Raw genomic sequence first — 22,846 nt, 5'->3', positions numbered from 1 at the left:
CACAGCGCTACACGCGCGGCTCCCTGCTTCTCCCCTGTCCCCGCTGATACATGCGTGTAGCACGGAGGGGAGGGGGGATGGACCACATAGCAGCCATAATGGAGCCCTTAGGGCATGAAGAAGGGGCGGAGCCTAAGCAGCGCGGGCTGTCTCTCCACTATACGCGACAAGCGGCTGTAATAACAACATGGCTGCCGTTTTGTTAACTGTTTCATGCCTGTATCTCTCCCTTATCCAGGAATATCTCTCCCTTATCCAGGAAGAGTGCAGCAGAACTGAAGGCTGGATTCCTTTGCTCCCCATTCCTGGCTACAAAGCTACAAGTTAAGCACAGAAGGCTCTGGTACAGAGGCTGTGCATAATACACTGGGGGTGCAGGGAATCTGATCTGTGGGAAGGGAGTGGGGTGTGTCTCCTCCTCTGTGTCCCAAGCCAGCCTGCTGTTTTCTTCTGTATATACTCTGTCCCTCTGTATATACTCTGTCCCTCTGTATATACTCTGTCCCTCTGTGTGTGGTGACTGTGTGTATCCATGTCAAACAGAACAAAGGCATCTCAAAGGATGTTTGTTTATTCTAGGTGTAACAATAAACTATCCAAGCCGCATGCTGCTGGGTCCACGTTATGTGATGCTTGTATAGCAGTTGATCCACCTATGGCTATTATTGCCTCACCTGCGCCTCCATGGGCCGCTGACATGGTAGGAGTAATGACGGATTTAACGTCTGAGTTAGCTGAGGCATGTAAGTCTCAGCCTCCCTGGGTTGCTGGGCTAACCAAGTCTCTAGACACCCTGGTACAGGTTATGGGTACAGCTGTGTCCGCTCCCTCCACTTCCTTACAAGGACCGACACAAAAGCGTCCTTTATCGACTGTTCTCCAGTCAGAAGAGTCTGACGTAGAATTCCTCGCTACGGAAGAGGAAGGGGAATTGGAGGAAGCGTTACAGGACGATATCCCTCTAGAGTTAGAGTCCACCTCTCCCGGGGTTGAATCTCTAATTTTGGGAAAAATCCTTAAATTACCTGAAGATGTTATTCCTGCATCCCAGGAGTGTGAATTATTTCATAAACAACCAAATCGGCGGTTTTTCCATTCTCAAGGCATCTTCAACAGCAGCTCTCAGTGGCCTGGAAACAACCGGATAAACGGTTCCAAATTCCGCGCCAGTTTCCTTCTAGCTACCCTTTTTCCTTTTGGTGGTGGTAAGCCTTCCTTCCTCTCGTCAACTGCACCGGCTCCCAGAAGGGCTTATGCTGGACCTTCGTTTAATTCCTTTCGTGCGCCACTTTCCTTTCGTGGGAGAGCCAGAGGGGCTCCCTCCCAAGCAAGAGTAGAGTAGAGGCCGCCCACACACGGTTGCACGTAGACAGGAGCCTAAGCCAGCTGAGAAACAGGTGGCATAACGGTCTTCCGTCCCACCTGGGACCACCTACAGTGGGAGCCCGCCTGCAAAGATTTCAACAAGTTTGGAACCAGACGTCTCCAGAACCGTGGATCCACAGACTAATTTCCCTGGGGTACCGAATAGACTTCGAGGTCCCCCCTCCACCTCGGTTCTTCACTACAAGTCTGCCAATACCTGCAGACAAGGCCAGGGTTCTACAGGAGGCTATCCAGTCTCTAGTAGTATCATCTGTGCTAGTTCCGGTTCCAGAACATCAACGAGGTATGGGGTTTTACTCTAACCTGTTTGTAGTACCCAAACCGGATGGATCGGTCAGGCCCATCTTGAACCTCAAGTCATTGAACCTGTATCTGAAGATGTATCGGTTCCAAATGGAGTCTCTGCAGTCAGTTATTGCGAGCTTGGAACCAGGAGAGTTCCTATTATCCCTGGATATCACGGATGCCTATCTCCACGTTCCCATCTGGGAACCACATTCCAACACGGTTAGATAATAAACTTCAAGAAATCAAATCTCTATCCATCCCAGAAGCTCCTGTTTCTGGGCATGATCTTAGATACGGCATCACAGAGGATCTTCCTTCCAATAGACAAAGCCCGGGATATCCGGTGTTTGGTTCAGCTGCTCCTCAGACCAAAGAAGGTGTCCCTTCTTCTTTGTCTGCATCTCCTGGGGATGATGGTAGTGGCCTTCGAGGCACTACAGTTTGGGCGATTCCACTCCAGGGTGTTTCAGCTGGACCTACTAACACAGGGGTCAGGGTCTCATCTGCTTCTACATCGACAGATCCGTCTGAGCCCAGCTACCAGAGTAACCCTTCTCTGGTGGACACAATCCAACAATTCCTTAGCGGGCCGGAGATTCAGTGTGTGGGACTGGATCATCGTAACAACGGATGCTAACCTTCGAGGATGGAAGCAGTAGTCCTCGATTATCACTTTCAGGGTCGATGGTCCCCTCTAGAACAAAAGTGGCCCATAAATGTGTTGGAGCTCAGAGCGATTTACAATGCTCTGATAGAAGCAACAGAGTTTCTAAGAACTCGTCCGGTAAGAGTTCAGTCCAACAACGCGATGGCCGTCGCGTACATTAACCGCCAAGGAGGGACTCGGAGTCGCAGGGCCATGTGAGAAGTAACTCAGGTTCTCAGGTGGGCCGAGAGCCAGTCAGTAATCCTGTCGGCGGTATTCATCCCGGGTGTGGACAACTGGGAAGCAGATTACCTAAGCCGCCAGGATATCCATCCCGGGGAATGGAAGCTTCATCCAGACGTGTTCAACGCGCTGATACATCGATGGGGATGTCCTCAGTTGGACCTCATGGCGTCACGATTTAATCGTCAGCTCCCAGTATACATGTCAAGAACTTGATCCGCAGGCAGTGGCAGTAGACGCTCTGACAGTTCCGTGGATCTAAGACTTCGTTGACCTTTTTGCTCCGATTCCACTTCTTCCTCGACTGCTAAAAAGGATAAAACACGAGTCAGCCTCTTTCATTCTCGTGGCTCCGCACTGGCCTTGGAGAAGTTGGTTCTCGGACCTTCGGTCCCAATTGGCAGACGATCCGTGGCCCCTTCCTCTGCGCCCGGATCTGCTGCAGCAGGGTCCTTTCATACACTCCAACCTAGCGCAACTGCGTTTAACGGGGTGGCTCTTGAAACCGATGTCCTAAGATAAAGAGGAATCCCAGACTCTGTTGTTCCCACCATGCTACGTGCCAGGAAACCAGTTTCGGCTGCGCATTATCATCGCCTCTGGCGTTCTTATATCTCGTGGTGTTCCAGTCGGGATCTTCCCTCTAGGACTTTTCGGTGTCCCGGTTTCTGTTTTTTTGTTTTTTGTTTTTTTTTCTTCAGACTGGTCTGGATTCTGGCCTACGTCTTGGAACTTTAAAGGTGCAGGTTTCTGCCCTTTGCATTTTCTTTCAACAGAAATTGGCCCTCATTCCTGAGGTGCAGACGTTTCTTCAGGGAGTCTTGTGTTTGCAGCCTCCTTTTTTTTTTTTTTTGTACCTCCGATAGCTCCCTGGGTCTTGAACTTGGTGCTTCTGTTTCTTCAGTCGTCCATGTTTGAACCTTTGGAGGAGGTTGATATTCAGTACTTGTCTTGGAAGACGGTACTCCTCATGGCTCTAGCATCGGCTCGTAGAGTTTCTGAATTGAGTTCTCTGTCCTATAAGCCACCTTACCTTCTGTTTCATGCTGATAGGGTGGAACTCCGGACGGTAGCCGCCTTCCTTCCCAAGGTAGTGTCGGCTTTTCATATTAATCAGCCTATTGTGGTACCATCTTGGGTGGAGGACTCTGGTGGTTCTTCTACGTTGGATGTGGTTGAAGCTCTCCACATCTAGGTTGACAGGACTGCTTCCCTCCGTAAGTCTGAGTCATTTTTTGTCCTCTAGAATGCGGTTCGGAGGGGTTGGCCAGTGTCTAAGCAGACTTTGGCACGTTGGATCCGGCTGACATTCATCAGCCTTAGGTTAATGCCGACCACCGGCCTCCTTCGTCCATTTCGGCTCATCCCACACGTTCTGTGGGTGCGTCATGGGTGGCCGGTAGGGGAGCCTGCACGTCACAATTGTGCCGTGCGGCCACTTGGTCTTCAGTTCACACGTTTGTCAAGTTTTACAAATTTGATACGTTCGCTGTTTCGGCATACCGTTTTGGCCGCCTAGTTCTGCAGGTGCCGCAGAGCGCTCCCGCCCGTGGGGAAAACTTTGGGACGTCCCCAGCGTAAACACCCCTAGTGGATGAAAGAGAAAATGGGATTTTGGTACCTACCGGTAAATCCTTTTCTCTGATTCCACAGGGGACACTGGACGCCCACCTCAGCGCTCTTCGCCTGCCTGTTCGGTTTGTTCCGTATGTTGTATGTTTTGATTATTGTGTGTTCTTCTCTCCCTTTTACTCCGCTTGTTCTCCATCTCCTCTCGGTCTTCATTTTCTAAACTGAGGGCTGATGGGGCATAGAGGGGGAGGAGCTTCACACTTCTAGATTATTTTAAAGTGCCAGCTCCAGTTATCCACGTCTCTATACCCCAGCGTAAGCACCTCCAGTGTCCCCTGTGGAATCAGAGAAAAGGATTTACCGGTAGGTACCAAAATCCCATTTTTTCCTCAAATTTCCCCTGAACAGACCACCCTCCAGTTTCAGAACATGTCCTCTTGTTCTAATACTTCTCTTACTTTGCAGAATGTCTCCATCCTTTACCTCGTTCAAACCTTTTATATATTTGAACTTTTCTATCATGTCCCCCCTTTCCCTTCTCTGCTCCAAACTATACATATTAAGATCTTTTAGTCTTTCCTGGTACTTTTTGTGGTGTAGACCTTGCACCATTTTAGTTGCCCTTCTTTGTACAGTCTCTAATGTATTAATATCTTTCTGGAGATATGGCCTCCAGAACTGAACACAGTACTTGAGATGAGGATGTACCAATGACCTATACAGTGGTATTATCACTTCTTTCTTCTGCTACTGATTCCTCTCCCTATGCAACCAAGCATCTGACCTGCCTTCCTCATTGCTTTGTTACACTGTTTGCTTGCCTCTAAGTCACCTGAAATAGTGACTCCTAGATCCCTTTCCTCTTCAGTACTTTTCAGTATAGTGCCATTAATACTATATTTAGCCTTTGGATTTTTGAGACCCAAGTGCATGATCTTGCATTTTTTTGGCATTAAACTGTAGTTGCCACGTTCTTGACCTTTCCTCTAGTCTACCTAGATCACAGGTTCTCAAACTTGGTCCTCAGGACCCCAAACAGTGCATGTTTTTGCAGGTCTCCTCACAGAATCACAAGTGAAATTAGCTCCTTCTGTGGATCTTTTCAAATGTGTCAGTGAGTAATGACTACACCTGTGCCCCTGCTGGGTGACCTGGAAAACGTGACCTGTGTGGGGTCCTGAGGACCGAGTTTGAGAACCACTGACCTAGATCATCAATCATTTGTTTTACCCCTCCTGGTGTGTCTACCCTGTTGCATACCTTTTGTGTCATCTGCAAAAAGGCATAGTTTCCCTTCAATACCATTTACCCTGTCACAAATAAAGATATTAAAAAGCACTGGTCCAAGTACAGATCCCTGAGGTTCTCCACTGGTAACATTTCCCTCTTGAGACTGCACTCCGTTTACTACAACTCTCTGTTTCCTATCCTACAGCCATGATCTTATCCATTCAGCTATCTTTGTATCCAATCCCATGCTTTCCAGTTTATTTAACAATCTGCGATGTTGAACAGTGTCAAAAGCCTTACTAAAGTCTAGATAAGCTATATCTATGGCCCCCCTTTATCTATTTCCTTAGTCACCCAGTCAAAAAAGGCAATAAGATTTGTTTGACATGATCTCCCCCCAGTAAATCCATACTGTTTGGGGTCCTGCAAATTGCTGGATTTGAGATAATCTACTACTCTTTCTTTTAAGAGTGTTTCTATCAATTTCCCTACTACTGATGTAAGGCTCACTGGTCGGTAGCTGCTTGCCTCTTCCTTGCTTCCACTTGTGCAGTAGACAACGTTTGCTCTTTTCCAGTCCTCTGGAATTACTCCAGTAGCTAGTGACTGGTTGAATAATTCTGTTAATTGTGTTACCAGCACCCCTTTAAGCTCTCTTAGTATCCTTGGATGTATCCCATCTGGCCCCATTGATTTATCCACTTTCGGCTTTGAGAGTTCTATTAGGATCTTCTCCTCTGTAAATGTGCTTGTTCCTACCTCATTTTACTGATTACACCTGAAACTTAACTGTGGCCCCTTGCCCTCTCTTTCAGTAGTGAATATTTGTGCCCCTTACGCAGTGCCCCCTGTAGGTTTGGCCCTTATGCAGTGCCCCCCTGTAGGTTTGGCCCTTATGCAGTGCCCCCCTGTAGGTTTGGCCCTTATGCAGTGCCCCCCTGTAGGTTTGGCCCTTATGCAGTGCCCCCCTGTAGGTTTGGCCCTTATGCAGTGCCCCCCTGTAGGTTTGGCCCTTATGCAGTGCCCCCCTGTAGGTTTGGCCCTTATGCAGTGCCCCCCTGTAGGTTTGGCCCTTATGCAGTGCCCCCCTGTAGGTTTGGCCCTTATGCAGTGCCCCCCTGTAGGTTTGGCCCTTATGCAGTGCCCCCCTGTAGGTTTGGCCCTTATGCAGTGCCCCCCTGTAGGTTTGGCCCTTATGCAGTGCCCCCCTGTAGGTTTGGCCCTTATGCAGTGCCCCCCTGTAGGTTTGGCCCTTATGCAGTGCCCCCCTGTAGGTTTGGCCCTTATGCAGTGCCCCCCTGTAGGTTTGGCCCTTATGCAGTGCCCCCCTGTAGGTTTGGCCCTTATGCAGTGCCCCCCTGTAGGTTTGGCCCTTATGCAGTGCCCCCCTGTAGGTTTGGCCCTTATGCAGTGCCCCCCTGTAGGTTTGGCCCTTATGCAGTGCCCCCCTGTAGGTTTGGCCCTTATGCAGTGCCCCCCTGTAGGTTTGGCCCTTATGCAGTGCCCCCCTGTAGGTTTGGCCCTTATGCAGTGCCCCCCTGTAGGTTTGGCCCTTATGCAGTGCCCCCCTGTAGGTTTGGCCCTTATGCAGTGCCCCCCTGTAGGTTTGGCCCTTATGCAGTGCCCCCCTGTAGGTTTGGCCCTTATGCAGTGCCCCCCTGTAGGTTTGGCCCTTATGCAGTGCCCCCCTGTAGGTTTGGCCCTTATGCAGTGCCCCCCTGTAGGTTTGGCCCTTATGCAGTGCCCCCCTGTAGGTTTGGCCCTTATGCAGTGCCCCCCTGTAGGTTTGGCCCTTATGCAGTGCCCCCCTGTAGGTTTGGCCCTTATGCAGTGCCCCCCTGTAGGTTTGGCCCTTATGCAGTGCCCCCCTGTAGGTTTGGCCCTTATGCAGTGCCCCCCTGTAGGTTTGGCCCTTATGCAGTGCCCCCCTGTAGGTTTGGCCCTTATGCAGTGCCCCCCTGTAGGTTTGGCCCTTATGCAGTGCCCCCCTGTAGGTTTGGCCCTTATGCAGTGCCCCCCTGTAGGTTTGGCCCTTATGCAGTGCCCCCCTGTAGGTTTGGCCCTTATGCAGTGCCCCCCTGTAGGTTTGGCCCTTATGCAGTGCCCCCCTGTAGGTTTGGCCCTTATGCAGTGCCCCCCTGTAGGTTTGGCCCTTATGCAGTGCCCCCCTGTAGGTTTGGCCCTTATGCAGTGCCCCCCTGTAGGTTTGGCCCTTATGCAGTGCCCCCCTGTAGGTTTGGCCCTTATGCAGTGCCCCCCTGTAGGTTTGGCCCTTATGCAGTGCCCCCCTGTAGGTTTGGCCCTTATGCAGTGCCCCCCTGTAGGTTTGGCCCTTATGCAGTGCCCCCCTGTAGGTTTGGCCCTTATGCAGTGCCCCCCTGTAGGTTTGGCCCTTATGCAGTGCCCCCCTGTAGGTTTGGCCCTTATGCAGTGCCCCCCTGTAGGTTTGGCCCTTATGCAGTGCCCCCCTGTAGGTTTGGCCCTTATGCAGTGCCCCCCTGTAGGTTTGGCCCTTATGCAGTGCCCCCCTGTAGGTTTGGCCCTTATGCAGTGCCCCCCTGTAGGTTTGGCCCTTATGCAGTGCCCCCCTGTAGGTTTGGCCCTTATGCAGTGCCCCCCTGTAGGTTTGGCCCTTATGCAGTGCCCCCCTGTAGGTTTGGCCCTTATGCAGTGCCCCCCTGTAGGTTTGGCCCTTATGCAGTGCCCCCCTGTAGGTTTGGCCCTTATGCAGTGCCCCCCTGTAGGTTTGGCCCTTATGCAGTGCCCCCCTGTAGGTTTGGCCCTTATGCAGTGCCCCCCTGTAGGTTTGGCCCTTATGCAGTGCCCCCCTGTAGGTTTGGCCCTTATGCAGTGCCCCCCTGTAGGTTTGGCCCTTATGCAGTGCCCCCCTGTAGGTTTGGCCCTTATGCAGTGCCCCCCTGTAGGTTTGGCCCTTATGCAGTGCCCCCCTGTAGGTTTGGCCCTTATGCAGTGCCCCCCTGTAGGTTTGGCCCTTATGCAGTGCCCCCCTGTAGGTTTGGCCCTTATGCAGTGCCCCCCTGTAGGTTTGGCCCTTATGCAGTGCCCCCCTGTAGGTTTGGCCCTTATGCAGTGCCCCCCTGTAGGTTTGGCCCTTATGCAGTGCCCCCCTGTAGGTTTGGCCCTTATGCAGTGCCCCCCTGTAGGTTTGGCCCTTATGCAGTGCCCCCCTGTAGGTTTGGCCCTTATGCAGTGCCCCCCTGTAGGTTTGGCCCTTATGCAGTGCCCCCCTGTAGGTTTGGCCCTTATGCAGTGCCCCCCTGTAGGTTTGGCCCTTATGCAGTGCCCCCCTGTAGGTTTGGCCCTTATGCAGTGCCCCCCTGTAGGTTTGGCCCTTATGCAGTGCCCCCCTGTAGGTTTGGCCCTTATGCAGTGCCCCCCTGTAGGTTTGGCCCTTATGCAGTGCCCCCCTGTAGGTTTGGCCCTTATGCAGTGCCCCCCTGTAGGTTTGGCCCTTATGCAGTGCCCCCCTGTAGGTTTGGCCCTTATGCAGTGCCCCCCTGTAGGTTTGGCCCTTATGCAGTGCCCCCCTGTAGGTTTGGCCCTTATGCAGTGCCCCCCTGTAGGTTTGGCCCTTATGCAGTGCCCCCCTGTAGGTTTGGCCCTTATGCAGTGCCCCCCTGTAGGTTTGGCCCTTATGCAGTGCCCCCCTGTAGGTTTGGCCCTTATGCAGTGCCCCCCTGTAGGTTTGGCCCTTATGCAGTGCCCCCCTGTAGGTTTGGCCCTTATGCAGTGCCCCCCTGTAGGTTTGGCCCTTATGCAGTGCCCCCCTGTAGGTTTGGCCCTTATGCAGTGCCCCCCTGTAGGTTTGGCCCTTATGCAGTGCCCCCCTGTAGGTTTGGCCCTTATGCAGTGCCCCCCTGTAGGTTTGGCCCTTATGCAGTGCCCCCCTGTAGGTGTATCCCTTATGCAGTGCCCCTTGTAATTGTGCCCCTTAAGCAGTGCCTCCTGCATATGTGCCCCTTAAGTAGTGCCCTCTGTATTTGTGCCCTCTAAAGTAGTGCCCCTTAAGCAGTGACCCCTGTCTTTGTACCACAAAAAGTAGTGCCCATTAAGCAGTGCCCCCTAAAGTAGTGTCCACAGCCCATTACTTACCTGACCGCTCTGGCTCCCGCTGACGCTGCCTCGCTCTGACTGTTTCTTATTAAATCCAGCAGGCGCACAGGGCAGGCTCCTCATATCGCTGGTGATGTCATAACATCACCTGCGCAATGCATCACTGGGAACGCTGGCCTCTGAAGCGATCAGAGGCTTCTTTAGTCTCTGATCCCTTCAGAGAACAGTAATCACAGTTCCAGTGGGGGAGCCGCATTTTACAAACAAAGGAGACGCGGGTTGGCCACCCCTGATATAGGTGTACAATTGTCTGTGAGAGCCACCATCACCCTCTTGGTGGATTTGTAGTTGAGGACATTGTCTTTGGGGATTGGGTACGGGATCCCGACAGTCAGGATGCCGATGGTCAGAATACAGACAGCGGCATCTCGACTGTTAGAATCCCAACAGATTTATGTAAGTATTATAACCTCTACCCTAACCCTCCCCTCCCGCAGCCTAACCCTCCCCTCCTGCAGTCTAGGCCTAGCCTTCCCCTTCCACATCCTGAACATAACCCTCCCCTCCCGCAGCCTAACCCTCCCCTCCTGCAGTCTAGGCCTAATCTTCCCCTTCCGCATCCTGAACCTAACCCTCCCCTCCCCCTAGTGCTTATCACTAACCCTCCACTCCCGCGGCCTAACACTAACTCACCCCTACCGCAGCCTAACCATCCCCCTAGTGCCTAACCCTAACATCCCGTCCCGCAGCCTAACCCTCCCCCTTTCATTGCTTAGCATCTATCAGTCAGTCCAGATACATCCCGTCTGCGGAACAGTTACAACTGAGGGATCAGCATTGGAGGGAGGGGGGGGGGGTGGGGGAGAGGGAGGAATAATTTATTAGATCATGGATCAAATCAGCACTTTTTGGACTGCTGTACCTATCCACAGTTCATATGGGCCATATAGAGGAGCCTGTTTTGTATACTACTCGGCACATGAATTCCCTGGCGGTCCGGATTGTTGGCCATCGATGACCACTTGGCCTACAGTAGCTGTGGATGGACTGACTGGGATGATTGTCAAGCATAAGATTGAATGCGCAGTTTTATTAATGTAGGGAGGTTGGTCATGAAGTGGTGTCCGTGTCCTCCGGCACCGTATGTCGCAGTAGTCCATAGACCATTCCTGGATCTTCTGTCCTATAACCCGTCTAAAGCCAGCTCCGTGTTTCATGTGCTCCCTTTGTATAAATGTGTGTGTGCGTGTTTAATTCACACTCCTTAACCCCCCCTCCCTTTTCATCCTGCCATTATTTGGCAGCAGCGCTTTACGCGACGTGAATGTGAAGTGGAATAACATCCAGTTAACAATGTATGACTGCCATCCAAGTGCAGTGAATGAAAGAGACATCAAATCAATCACTCTGATTTACATGTATTCTGGTTCAAGCATGTTTGCTTTTCAATCCAGCAAGTGGGAGACGTTGATGAATGAGGCTAGGAGAGAGCAGCTCCTTTCATCCTCCGCACCCGTACAGGAGAACGCTGACTGCGCTTCCGCCTATACACTTCACAGCGTTTTATTGAATTGTATATGAGGTTTTTTTTTTTTTTTTTTACACACTGCAAATTATTGATTTTTTTTTTTTTTTGTTGCAAATAATATCCAGATGACCTCAGCGTTTTTAATAATGAATTTTCTAATGGGTTTTCCTAGATATGTAAAATGGAGTGTAGGCCAGGGCTTGTCTGATGCTGACGGTCGCACCTATAAAATAACTGCGTGTCCGTGCAGCTCTGTGCTCTCGTACGGGTAAAGTGATTATTAAATGGTCTTAATGCTGTGATATTTTATATGTATCGACCCGGGCAAAAGATAATATGCTAATAACACTTATTAAGTGTACACTGCTGTGCAGCATTGCTTCTGAACTTGTCATAATAGACTACCTGCGGTGTCGGGTTTTCAGGATGTGACATGTTTCAGCCCTCGTAGATTTAGCCGCTTATGACGCTTTCAATGCCTAAACCTTGGAGCTGTGGCATTTAAAGACCAAGTTAACGTTATGGGGCATTTGGTGTATATGTATGTTGTGTGTGTGTGTGTGTGTGTGTGTGTGTGTGTGTATAAATATATTATACATTTATATTTAAATAATTCTAGGGTTTAATTTTTACCTAAAACTGTTCAGCATTCTGTCTGCTTTTTCCTGTGCCAACAGCAGCTGATTTGGGGATGGAGAGGGATTTGGGGATATCTCGATCTTTCATCAGCCTAGGGCAGTGCATAAGGGAAGGTGTAATCAGGGGTGGGGAACCTTATTTTCTGCCGAGGACTATTTTGATATACAGTAGTGGCCAAATTGTGGAAACTACTAGAATTGATAGTAAAAACATCTTATTTATTTGTTTGATTATCTCTAAGTTGGTCGCTGTTATTTATGATTTTCTATTTTTTAACTTTCATTTCTTGAAGTAAGCCGTGTAACTTTAGATGACAAGCAAAGTAAAAAGAGTTGACTATTTTACGTGAAGACTGTAAGCAAAGGAGGAATTTCCAAACTGTGGAATAAGCATCAACAGACTCAGTCGATTTTAAAACTAAACTGGTAAAGGTAGGAAAAGATCCACAACACCGTACTGTGATAAAGGAATGGAAAAACTGCGCTGGAGTGACAGAAGAAAAATCATTTGATGCTGCCCCTCCACTACTAGATGCGGGGACGACGGCGCGATTACGACATAGTAATCGCGCCGTCGTCCCCCTAGGGGTGAAGTGCATACACTGAATGTTCAGACGGTGCCGGCCACACCCCCTCCGCCTGACATCACACAGGGGCGGGGGCACAATCGCCAGTGATTACAGCAATGCCCGGTGCATCCTGTGCTGTAACCATCTGAAGCACTCTAAGGACGCTCCAGGCGGCACTGCTGCATAGATTCTGGCTGCAGGATTCCATTCTAGGCACCCTGCTAGCCAGATAAGGCTAGCAGAAACAAGCTCAGAGGGCTAGACCTAATGATACCGGGGGCCTTATACAGCCCCCGGGCCTGAGGTTCCCCATCCTTGGTCTAAATGATAGAGGCATACAGTGTCTTGGATAAGTGGTTGTTTCACACTGGGATATCTTCACGTTCTATCTCAGCATCCTTAGGCCATTTGGTGTACAGTTATGATTGTGACTTTTACGATCTGTGATGGAGGTGGTAGAGCATTTCAATTTTAAACCTTGCTATGTGGAAAGTCAGGTTAAGACTAACTCCCCATAACCTATACATAGTGATATATGTAGAGATTTTTTGCGTGTGTGTGTTTTTGAATTCTAGACTAATAAAAAAAAAAAAAATAGAGAGTTAGAGATGTCCTTATTCTATAGTAAGTGTGTGACTGCATTACTGCACAAAGCATGTTCAATGTATCTTATTGCTGATTACTGGGAGGAATTGCAAGTCAGGAACTGCAAGTGAAGATGAGAATAAAGGTGCCCATACACGGTGCGATAAATCAGCCGATCTGACGGATTGGTGCAATAATAAATAAATAATAAACTTTGGCTGCTTTATCGTACCGTGTATGGGAACGATATCGGGTAGTGGGCGCACCCCTGGGGTGGTACATCGCACCCCCAGATCTTACTGCAAGTTCAGTCGATCAGGGGATGCGATGTGCGATCCCATGCAGCACTATAGGGGAGGGGGGAGCCAGCATATCGGGCGGTCGGCCACCCTATCGCACCGTGTGTGGGGACCGCCCGATATATCAGACGACGGATCCCCCGTCACGTCAAACTGTGCATATCGCAACGTGTATGGCCGGCTTACGGCGTCCAGAAGATTCGTCCACTCTCAGGTTCTTTTCAAATCGATTAATCTTGCGGCGGGATTATGTTTGGGGCCAGGGAACTAGCTAACATTTGGTTGTCTTAAAATGTTCCTATCGACGGCTTATTTCAGGATATATCCTGCAGCATTCGGTTATGGGATTAGGTTATTGCATGTCGTCCAATCGTCAATGGATCTGATGGAGTTTGACACGAGGCAATGCAAATACAGATAGTAACCACTGAAAATAATAAAAGCACTGACTTGTATGTCCCATTATCAGGCTTCAGGGTAGTAGACTCTATACATGGGAAACACCTAAATTTTCATTTTTCTGAGAGATTTTAATTTCAGGTTTTGCATGTTACAAAAAAGAAAAGTGTATCCTTATAGAAAGCCCCAATTCCTTTCTCATCCCTTAATACTGTGACCGCATTGCAGTTAGTTGTTCACGTACGATGAAATCTACCTTCAGTAAAGTATTGGTAGTTCTGTCGGTTTTATATGTTTAGCCAGGTACACACTGTACAATAATCTGGCCGATCAGCCGATAATTATATGATCGGGCCTATAATTGGATAGCGTGTATGCAGGCGTGTTGGCGATTAAACGGCTTCCTGCGCTCCTGCAATGGTCAGATGGGGAGGGCGGGATCTGATGGCGCCGCACAGGCCATCTCGTTCCCAACCACGCGATCCCGTTGAAGGCCACGCTGAGCTAATAACAATTGCTCAGTGTGCATGGGTGCACACCCATCCGATAATCGCTCTGTCCGGGTCACAGCGTTCGTCGGCTCTGCAGAGTATATCTGCAGGCGTGTACCCATCATTATGCTAGTCGTGTTGATTGCCACATTACTATGCCCCTTTATACACAGCCCCCTGAGAGTGTATCCACAAACATCAGACTTGCTCCTATTAGATGTACAGCTAGTACACATAAAGGGTTTATACTCTAGCGTCTCACTGACCAAGGCGATTCCATTTGTGGACCCTTGGTGTGTCGGAGTCCATCCCGCACTCACTCTGATCCCTAATACTTTTTATGCATTTTACCAGTGTCTGTATATCAGATGCCGGATTGCAGCCCATCTCAGAGTATCCATCTTTAGCTGGCTGTTTCTGTTTATTTCAGGCAGTGGAGTCAATCCAGGCGGAGGATGAGAGCGCCAAGCTGTGCAAGCGGCGGATCGAACACTTGAAGGAGCACAGCAGTGACCAGGTGGCGGCCGCCAACATGTGGAAGAAGAAACGGATGGATCGTATGATGGTGGAACACCTCCTGCGCTGTGGCTACTACAATACCGCAGTGAAGCTGGCCAGGCAGAGTGGTATAGAGGTGAGGCGTCGTACACACCGAAACACGAATAGAACTCTGTTGAGCGACTTATAAGATTCCGTCGATTTGTAAATTGTTTATCGTGCAGCTGTCCATGTTTAGGTTCATTCTAATGGTGAAATGTGATCGGTGTGCAAGAGGGTGGAAATCTAATGTTAGAGGAAAGGCTCTCGTGTGTGTGATGGTCACTTGTTCTTCTACCAACTACTTTTTATTCTAAAACAAATAACGAGAAAAACAACAAATCTTTACCTGGGCGAGAAAGGTTTGTTATAAATTTGATGGAGATGCAATTTGGTGTAAGAACTTTTTGTTCGTCTTTGAGTTCTCCAGTTGTAATGTTAGACCTAGCTGTAAGGGTAGCTGGATTACATGTGGGGGGGAATGTCAATGATGAACCGCCATAGAACCTTCTCTGATAAGTGTGTGATTAGGTATCTCTGCAGTTATTATTATTATTATTATTATTATCATTATCATTTATGTGGCGCCACAAATGTTCCGCAGCACCTTACACAGTACATAAACAAATTGTAGACAAGCGACTTACAGAACAATACAGGACCAGGACATGGATAATATATATTGCTACATTAGTGACCATAACACCCAGATAAGCAACAGAGCTTAAGGAACCAAGTGTTAGGTGCCCTAGTGGGGAGTAAGAAGTAGATGAAACTAAAGTAGGGAGAAGCACAAGAGGGTAGAGGGCCCTGCTCGTAAGAGTTTACATTCTAAAAGGGAGGGGAAGACAAACAGGGGTGACACAGATGGGGTAGATGGGGAGGAAGGGGCATGTATCAGGGAGTTAGAACGATAGCTCGAAGGCTTTGATGAAGTAGTGGGTCTTGAGAGCCCGTTTGAAGGATTGCAACAAAGAGGTGGAGAGTCTGATGGGGAGTGGGAGAGAGTTCCAGAGGTGAGGAGCAGTGCGGGCAAAATCTTGGAGGCGGGAGTGGGAGGAAGTAATCAGCTGGCATGAGAGGCGGCGTGCATTAGTTGAACGAAGAGAGCGGAGAAGAGAGTGAAGGGAGATGAGATCAGAGATGTAAATGGGAGAGGAACAGGTGAGGGCTTTGTAAGCGAGCGTGAGAACCTTAAATTGGGTTTTAAAAGGGAAGGGGAGCCAGTGGAGGGCTTGTAGGAGAGGGGAGGCAGATGTAGAGCGTTTGGAGAGGAAGATGAGCCGTGCAGCAGCATTAAGGATAGACTGGAGAGGAGGGAGATGGGATTTGGGGAGGCCAGATAGGAGGAGGTTACAGTAGTCCAATCTGGATATGACCAGTGAGTGTATGAGGGTTTTTGTAGCATTCTGGGTGAGATAGGGTCTGATATTAGAAATATTTTTGAGATGGAAAGGACAGGACTGTGAAAGGTTCTGGATATGTGGTTTGAAGGAGAGGGATGAGTCCAGCATAACTCCAAGACTGCGCACCTTGGGACTAGATGAGATAGTTATGCCATCAATTGATAAAGAAATAGTGGGAAGTGAGGTTATGAGGGAGGGTGGGAAGACGATCAGCTCTGTCTTAGACATATTAAGTTTAAGAAATCGCTGGGACATCCAGGAAGAGATAGCAGAGAGAATGTTGGAGATACGAGTACAGTTCTGTTTATAACTCCATGCTTTAAAGAACAGTACAACTGCTCTCTATAAGATTGGTAGGGTCGTGTATATGTACTCCACATATTACAAAAACTAAACTAGTATCAAAGTTGGGATGTAGATGTTGGCGCTGAAATCCTTGTCAGAATCCCGGCAACAGCTTCCCGACGGTAAGTAGTGAGGTTGTAGGAAGGGTTAGGGTTTAGGGTTGGGCACTAGGGGGAGGTTTAGAGTTAGGCACTAGCGGCTGAAAGTTAAGCTGCCTAACCCTAACCTCCCCCCAGTGGTGCCTAACCCTCCCCGGATGGTGCCTGACCCTAATCTCCCCCTGGGGATCCCTAATCCTATCCCCCCCCCCCCCATCCCTGGGCTAAAGCGAATACTTACCCGGAGCCTATGATCGGGATTCCAGCTGTAGGGATGCTGATGCCGGTACCCTGATCCCATTCGTGGTAGCGACGTCTGCATTTTGCTGAGCGCGGAATTCCGGCATCTGTATATCGACGGCCAGCATCCCGTCCGCCGGCATATTCACTACTTCACGATAATCTGAGCTGTAGGCAGTGGCCGATAATCTGAGCTGTAGGCAGTGGCCGATAATCTGAGCTGTAGGCAGTGGCCGATAATCTGAGCTGTAGGCAGTGGCCGATAATCTGAGCTGTAGGCAGTGGCCGATAATCTGAGCTGTAGGCAGTGGCCGATAATCTGAGCTGTAGGCAGTGGCCGATAATCTGAGCTGTAGGCAATGGCCGATAATCTGAGCTGTAGGCAATGGCCGATAATCTGAGCTGTAGGCAGTGGCCAGTAATCTGAGCTGTAGGCACGTTGTTCTAGGGGAATGGTCTCTACATCAGGGAGTTTTTAAACTACTGCGATTCCTGAAGATGACTTAATGGCAACAACCCTGAATGCCAAGGTACCTGGATTATTCTCTTTACAAAGTTCCAGGGACATGAGTGGATGCATTGACAATGTCATGGAGGTTTCAGCTGGCCTCTGCCTTCCCAAAGCTTCCTTTACCCCTCACATGCTGAGAGAGATTAGCAGAAGGGAAAGTAGAAATTACAGCAAACCTTCCATTTTGTTCACAGCGTCAATGGTTCCTGGGAGATGTCTCCTTCTCTACCTGGCTTATTGCTTCAGACTTGCAATGTACAGTAACTATGTATAATGGCTGGGTAATCCTGCGGTAACTATAACACTCTATTATAGGCATAAAAGAAGAGCTCTTCGCTTGTATAGTACAGAGTTTGGAGGAGATTTATTACATGTTGTGACTGTGAAATAAATCGAAACAACCGTTCCACACACCCCTTGCCTTATCCACACTCACCATGTACAAGTATCAGTGCCAAGTGCTTTATTGGAGGAAAAATTGGCATGAGAAGAGTTGATCAGTGTTTACAAGCATGAAAAGGATTCAACCCTCTCTTAGGTCCTTTGTGGCTCTGAGGGACCTCAGTCTAATACTTAATACTTTAGAGATTGCCCCGTTGGACTAATACAGGACTTTTGTCTGAAATGTGACACGCTGAGTGTTCCTAATGCCAGTCACTTCTTTCAGGAGGGCTGGAGAGTTACAAGCACTACGGTGCAAGGGCCTAATTTTAAATACCTATGAGGATATTAGAAGCAATCCAACTCTCTTGCCAAAAGTTGTGTCTACATTTGGTATCTCCCTGTGTTACCACAGCCGGTGGTTGGAAAAGAGAAGAAACCCTTGCTGGATCTAGTGAGAGCAGTAGCTATATATTTATCTAGGACAAAGGGCTTTAAAAACACAGAACAGTTGTGAGTGGTTCCGATGGGACCTCAGAAATGTCATGCCCCTTCCAAACAAACCATTTCCAGATGTCTCTGAGAAGTAATCATACAAGCATACTAGAGGGATGTGCGTCAGGTGCCCAAAACACTCATTCAACACAAGCGGTGGCCAAAAAGGACCCCAGCTTCGGTGACCAAGTTTGCAAGGCTGGACATCTTTCCACACTTTAGTGACTCTCTGGTCACTGTCATTTGGATATGTTCTCCTCTATAACTCACTGTTTGGGAGACCTATCCTCCACACAGCTTATTAAATAAACTTTTTATCATACAGCTTAGTTTCTCGGTTTAAATAGCACACTGCGCATCTGACGATGCAGTCTAGTTATAATGATATAAAATACTTCCAGTGATGCCCTGGGTACATGCTACCAGCTGCCCGGGTTCCTGTGTTCTGTTACGTATATGAAGCTGCTCTGAACACTTCCATGTCTGACTATCAAAGCCAGCTGATGAGCAGACATGTTTGTTGAACTCTCTACAGAGAGGCATGAGGCACTTGGCACAATATGCCCCAGGGCGCCAATAGCTTGTAGAGGGTTGGCGAGCTTAGTTTTCTTGAACATTGGTTTATTCCACAATCTGGCTGAGTCTGCAGCTTGCAGGAGACGTGTTTTTCCCCCAGTAAAACTACGAGACTGGGAGAGAGGAGCACACGTGACTTGTGCGGTTTTGCATTAAGCAAGAGGAAACCATGAAATATGGGCAGCACATGAAAGTGACACAGCACTTCAGTACGTACATCAATAAAGCCACACGTATCGCCAAGTATGAATAATTTTATCTCCAAAGCTCCTAACTCTACACTTCCAGGTTCCATCTCCCCGTTCCCTTATGCAGAGTTATCCGACTACACTGAGGAAATAATGACACCAGAGGTTCTACATCAACAGGTGCTGACAGGAATGTCTGTGCTAACCAAATATGACCATTGAGGTAATTTGCTAATGTTTCTAGCTCTCTAATGAGGTGATAAACACAGCTGAGCTGGAGAAACAGAAGCGGCCATAACCAATGATTTTGATAGAATGGACCATAAAGACGGCTCGTCAGGGCAAGCTTGTTACACTGAGTGATGATGTTATTCTGATTTTGTTATGACCTTGGGCTTCAACACTGCAATGAAACACATTTTGTTTATTTATTTATTTCTATACGTAGACACAGATCAAGCTCGTGTTTGTGTTAATTCATATCCGTTTGTGTTCTGCTACATTGCATAAGATAATCACATTCTGTCCTGTTCCACTGTACCAACCGTGATGTGTGAGAGTTATCCTCTAGCAGTCAGGCTGTGTCTTGCAGTGTGTGTGTGTGTGTTTGTGTGTGTGTATATGTATAAATTGTATTGTGTGTGTGTGTGTGTGTGTGTGTGTGTAAATAAGATAGGTCCCCACTCACAAGCGAACAAGGTGTGACAATAATGAATTATTTGGTTAACATGTTGTCATTTTTGGAGAGGTGTATTTGGGTAAGGTTAATGCTAATGTTACTTATTTTTATTACGTTTTTTTTCTACGTGGGTGGCCAGCGTTTGAGGTAAGCAGTATTGGACGTTAAAAGACACTGTAGGATCTGTAAAAGTCAATTGGAATGAATATAAAAATCAATGCAAAATAGGCCACTGCCATCAGGGAATACAGTCTCCTTGAAAGGATAGGTAGTTTGTGTCAAAGTAACATCCACATGAAAGCAAGGAACCAAGGTTTCACAGAGCTTCACACTTTGCCTCCGCTGTCTTGCCTTCTTCCCCCTAGTGCATCCTGCTGTCACCTCTTCCCCAGGTAAATGACGAACACAGCCGTCCACAGGATCGGTATGAATGACCGCCGGACCTATGTCCGGTAGTTCAAATCCCGACGCCGCAAGACAGACACCACTGAAAATCCCGATCAGTAAGTATGGTAACTAACCCTCTCCCCCCCTCCCCCCCCAACCCTCCCGTAGTGGTGACTAATACAAATTCCCTCCCTAAGTGCCTAAACCTAACCCCTCCCTCCCCGCAGCCTAAACCTAAGTCTCCTGGGGGGTGCCTAACCCTAATCTCCCCCCGGGGGTGCCTAACCCTAACTCCCACTTTCCCTAGCCTAACCCTAACCCTCTCTAGAGGGTGCCTAACCCTAAGTCCCCCCCCGGGAGCCCCTAACTTAAGCCTCCCCACCCACCCCATGCTGCTGCCCGCCGTCCGGCTTACCTTCGTTTGGTATGCAAGGCGTCGGGCTCTCGACGTAGGTATGATGGGCGTCAGGATTTCGACACCTATCATTTCTCCCCTGTCGGGATTGCACAGTCGGGAAGTCGGCGATCGGCATTTCGACCTTCTGCTTCCTGACTGCATCCCACGTCCACATGATGTAAACGAAAACATCATCCATCAGACCAGGCCACCTACTTTCAATGCTCCATGTTCCAGTTCTAACTCATGTGCCCATTGTTGGCGCTTTCCTGGAGGACAGGGGGTCAGCATGGGTACTCTGACCGGTCTGCAGCTACGGAGCCCGATACGCAGCCCCATACGCAGCAATCTGTAATGCACTGTGTGTTCTGACACCTTTCTGTCATTACAAGTATGGAAAGAAGAAAAAGAAATTCCTTTGTGGGGCACTCACAGATCTGAATATATAATAATTATAGTGTTTATCAAGGGGATGACATATAGATTAAAATTTAACCTTTATTATATTATCTAAAATATGCAATTGCGAAATATGAAAAAAAATTATATATGTGAAAAAAATAATAAAAATCTTAACCACTGTATGTTGTCTTTTTTAATGCCACTGTCTGTACTCCCAATTAACTTGGCTCAGTGCCCTAATATTCTATAAGTCAGACGGGTGTCTATAGAATATGGGACATATATTGTAATATTGATACTCCTCAAAAGTGAGTGGATAAAGGCTAGCGCCGTTTAGTAACTGGGATTTCACTTTTAATCCTTAAGGCAATTGGGTTATAATCCGTGCTAAATTAAGCAGAGTAAAGGTACTAAAATGACACATATATATTAATAACCCTGGATCCTTAATTGGGGAACAGAGTAATTGTTTGTCCTTCTCCTGTCTCCATAGTCAACTACGTATTGTATGTCACAGGGTTAATTAATGGAGGTGATAATTATTCCCTCTATATCAGAGAAGTAATGAACTCAAGAGTGATATAATAATCCTATTACAATGGTATCACTCGAGTTCAAATAATGTCATTGCCATCCTAGTTTTAATAATGTGGCAGATATTAACAATGTGTCCTAGCAAAAGCTCTGCTATCCTGATACTAAGTATCTAAATCTCCCTTCACAGCTGCTATGTGAGTCATATGTATCGGATAGTGACACATGTAACCCCAAGCCTCTCTCCTACGCTGTGAGTCACAAACAGCACTGACAGAGTCCCTATGTCTAATAGACACCCTAGGGCATTCAAGACAACAAATACATCAACATATAAGTGGTTTTAACATAAAAACGAAGCACATGCTTAGTAGCGTGTGCAGCGTGTCTCCTGACGCGCGTTTCGCATTGTCTGCTTACTCATAGGATCTGGTTGATCCTATGAGTAAGGATCTTGATCCTATGAGACTGAGCTCCCTCCGTTGTGCGCATGCTCAGTGCAGAACATCGACCCACTTGCGAGCGGACAGCCGCTCGCGAGTGGGTCTGAATCAGGCCCTTAGTATCAGGATAGCAGAGCTTTTGCTAGGACACATTGTTAATATCTGCCACATTATTAAAACTAGGATGGCAATGACATTATTTGAACTCGAGTGATACCATTGTAATAGGATTATTATATCACTCTTGAGTTCATTACTTCTCTGATATAGAGGGGATAATTATCACCTCCATTAATTAACCCTGTGACATACAATACGTAGTTGACTATGGAGACAGGAGAAGGACAAACAATTACTCTGTTCCCCAATTAAGGATCCAGGGTTATTAATATATATGTGTCATTTTAGTACCTTTACTCTGCTTAATTTAGCACGGATTATAACCCAATTGCCTTAAGGATTAAAAGTGAAATCCCAGTTACTAAACGGCGATAGCCTTTATCCACTCACTTTTGAGGAGTATCAATATTACAATATATGTCCCATATTCTATAGACACCCGTCTGACTTATAGAATATTAGGGCACTGAGCCAAGTTAATTGGGAGTACAGACAGTGGCATTAAAATAGACAACACACAGTGGTTAAGATTTTTATTATTTTTTCACATATATAATTTTTTTCATATTTCGCAATTGCATATTTTAGATAATATAATAAAGGTTAAATTTTAATCTATATGTCATCCCCTTGATAAACACTATAATTATTATATATTCAGATCGGTGAGTGCCCCACAAAGGAATTTCTTTTTCTTCTTTCCATAGTTGTATTGTTGTTTGATTCCAGGGTGCACCTCCCTTGATAATACAATATATTATTCTCATTATTCCAGTAAAATAGGGAAAGATCTGATATATACTGTACATTTCTGTGCGGGTTATCCTTCTTTTTCTTGCACCTTTCTGTCATTGCCAGCAGTAGCTCTTCTGCGGGATAGGACCAGACGGGCGAGCCTTCGCTGCCCACGTACTTTCAATGAGCCTTGGGCGCACATGACTGTCACTGATTCACCGGTTGTCCTTCCTTGGACCAGTTGTGGTAGGTACTAACCACTGCATATCGGAAACGCCCCATAAGACCTGCTGTTTTGGAGGTGATCTGACCCAGTCATCTAGCCATCACAATTCGGCCATTGTCATAGTTGCTTGGATCCTTACGCTCGCCCGTTTTTCCTGCTTCCACCACATCAACTGAGTGTTCACTCGACGCCTAATAT

At 47.9% G+C, this 22,846-nt stretch overlaps 1 protein-coding gene across 1 annotated transcript in view; it reads left to right on the top strand.

Moving 5' to 3' along the window:
- Positions 1–22,846, top strand: part of MAEA (macrophage erythroblast attacher, E3 ubiquitin ligase) — a 93,835-nt gene that overhangs the window by 27,365 nt on the left and 43,624 nt on the right. Inside the window, exon 3 of the mRNA XM_088461641.1 lies at positions 14,379–14,582. Coding sequence (XP_088317767.1) covers positions 14,379–14,582 — 204 coding nt within the window. The remainder of the gene's footprint in view (positions 1–14,378; positions 14,583–22,846) is intronic.

This window comes from Taudactylus pleione, unplaced genomic scaffold, assembly GCF_031769625.1.
Source record: "Taudactylus pleione unplaced genomic scaffold, aTauple2 ptg001084l, whole genome shotgun sequence".
NCBI lineage: Eukaryota > Metazoa > Chordata > Amphibia > Anura > Myobatrachidae > Taudactylus > Taudactylus pleione.
This window is presented reverse-complemented; position numbering and strand designations above follow the sequence as displayed.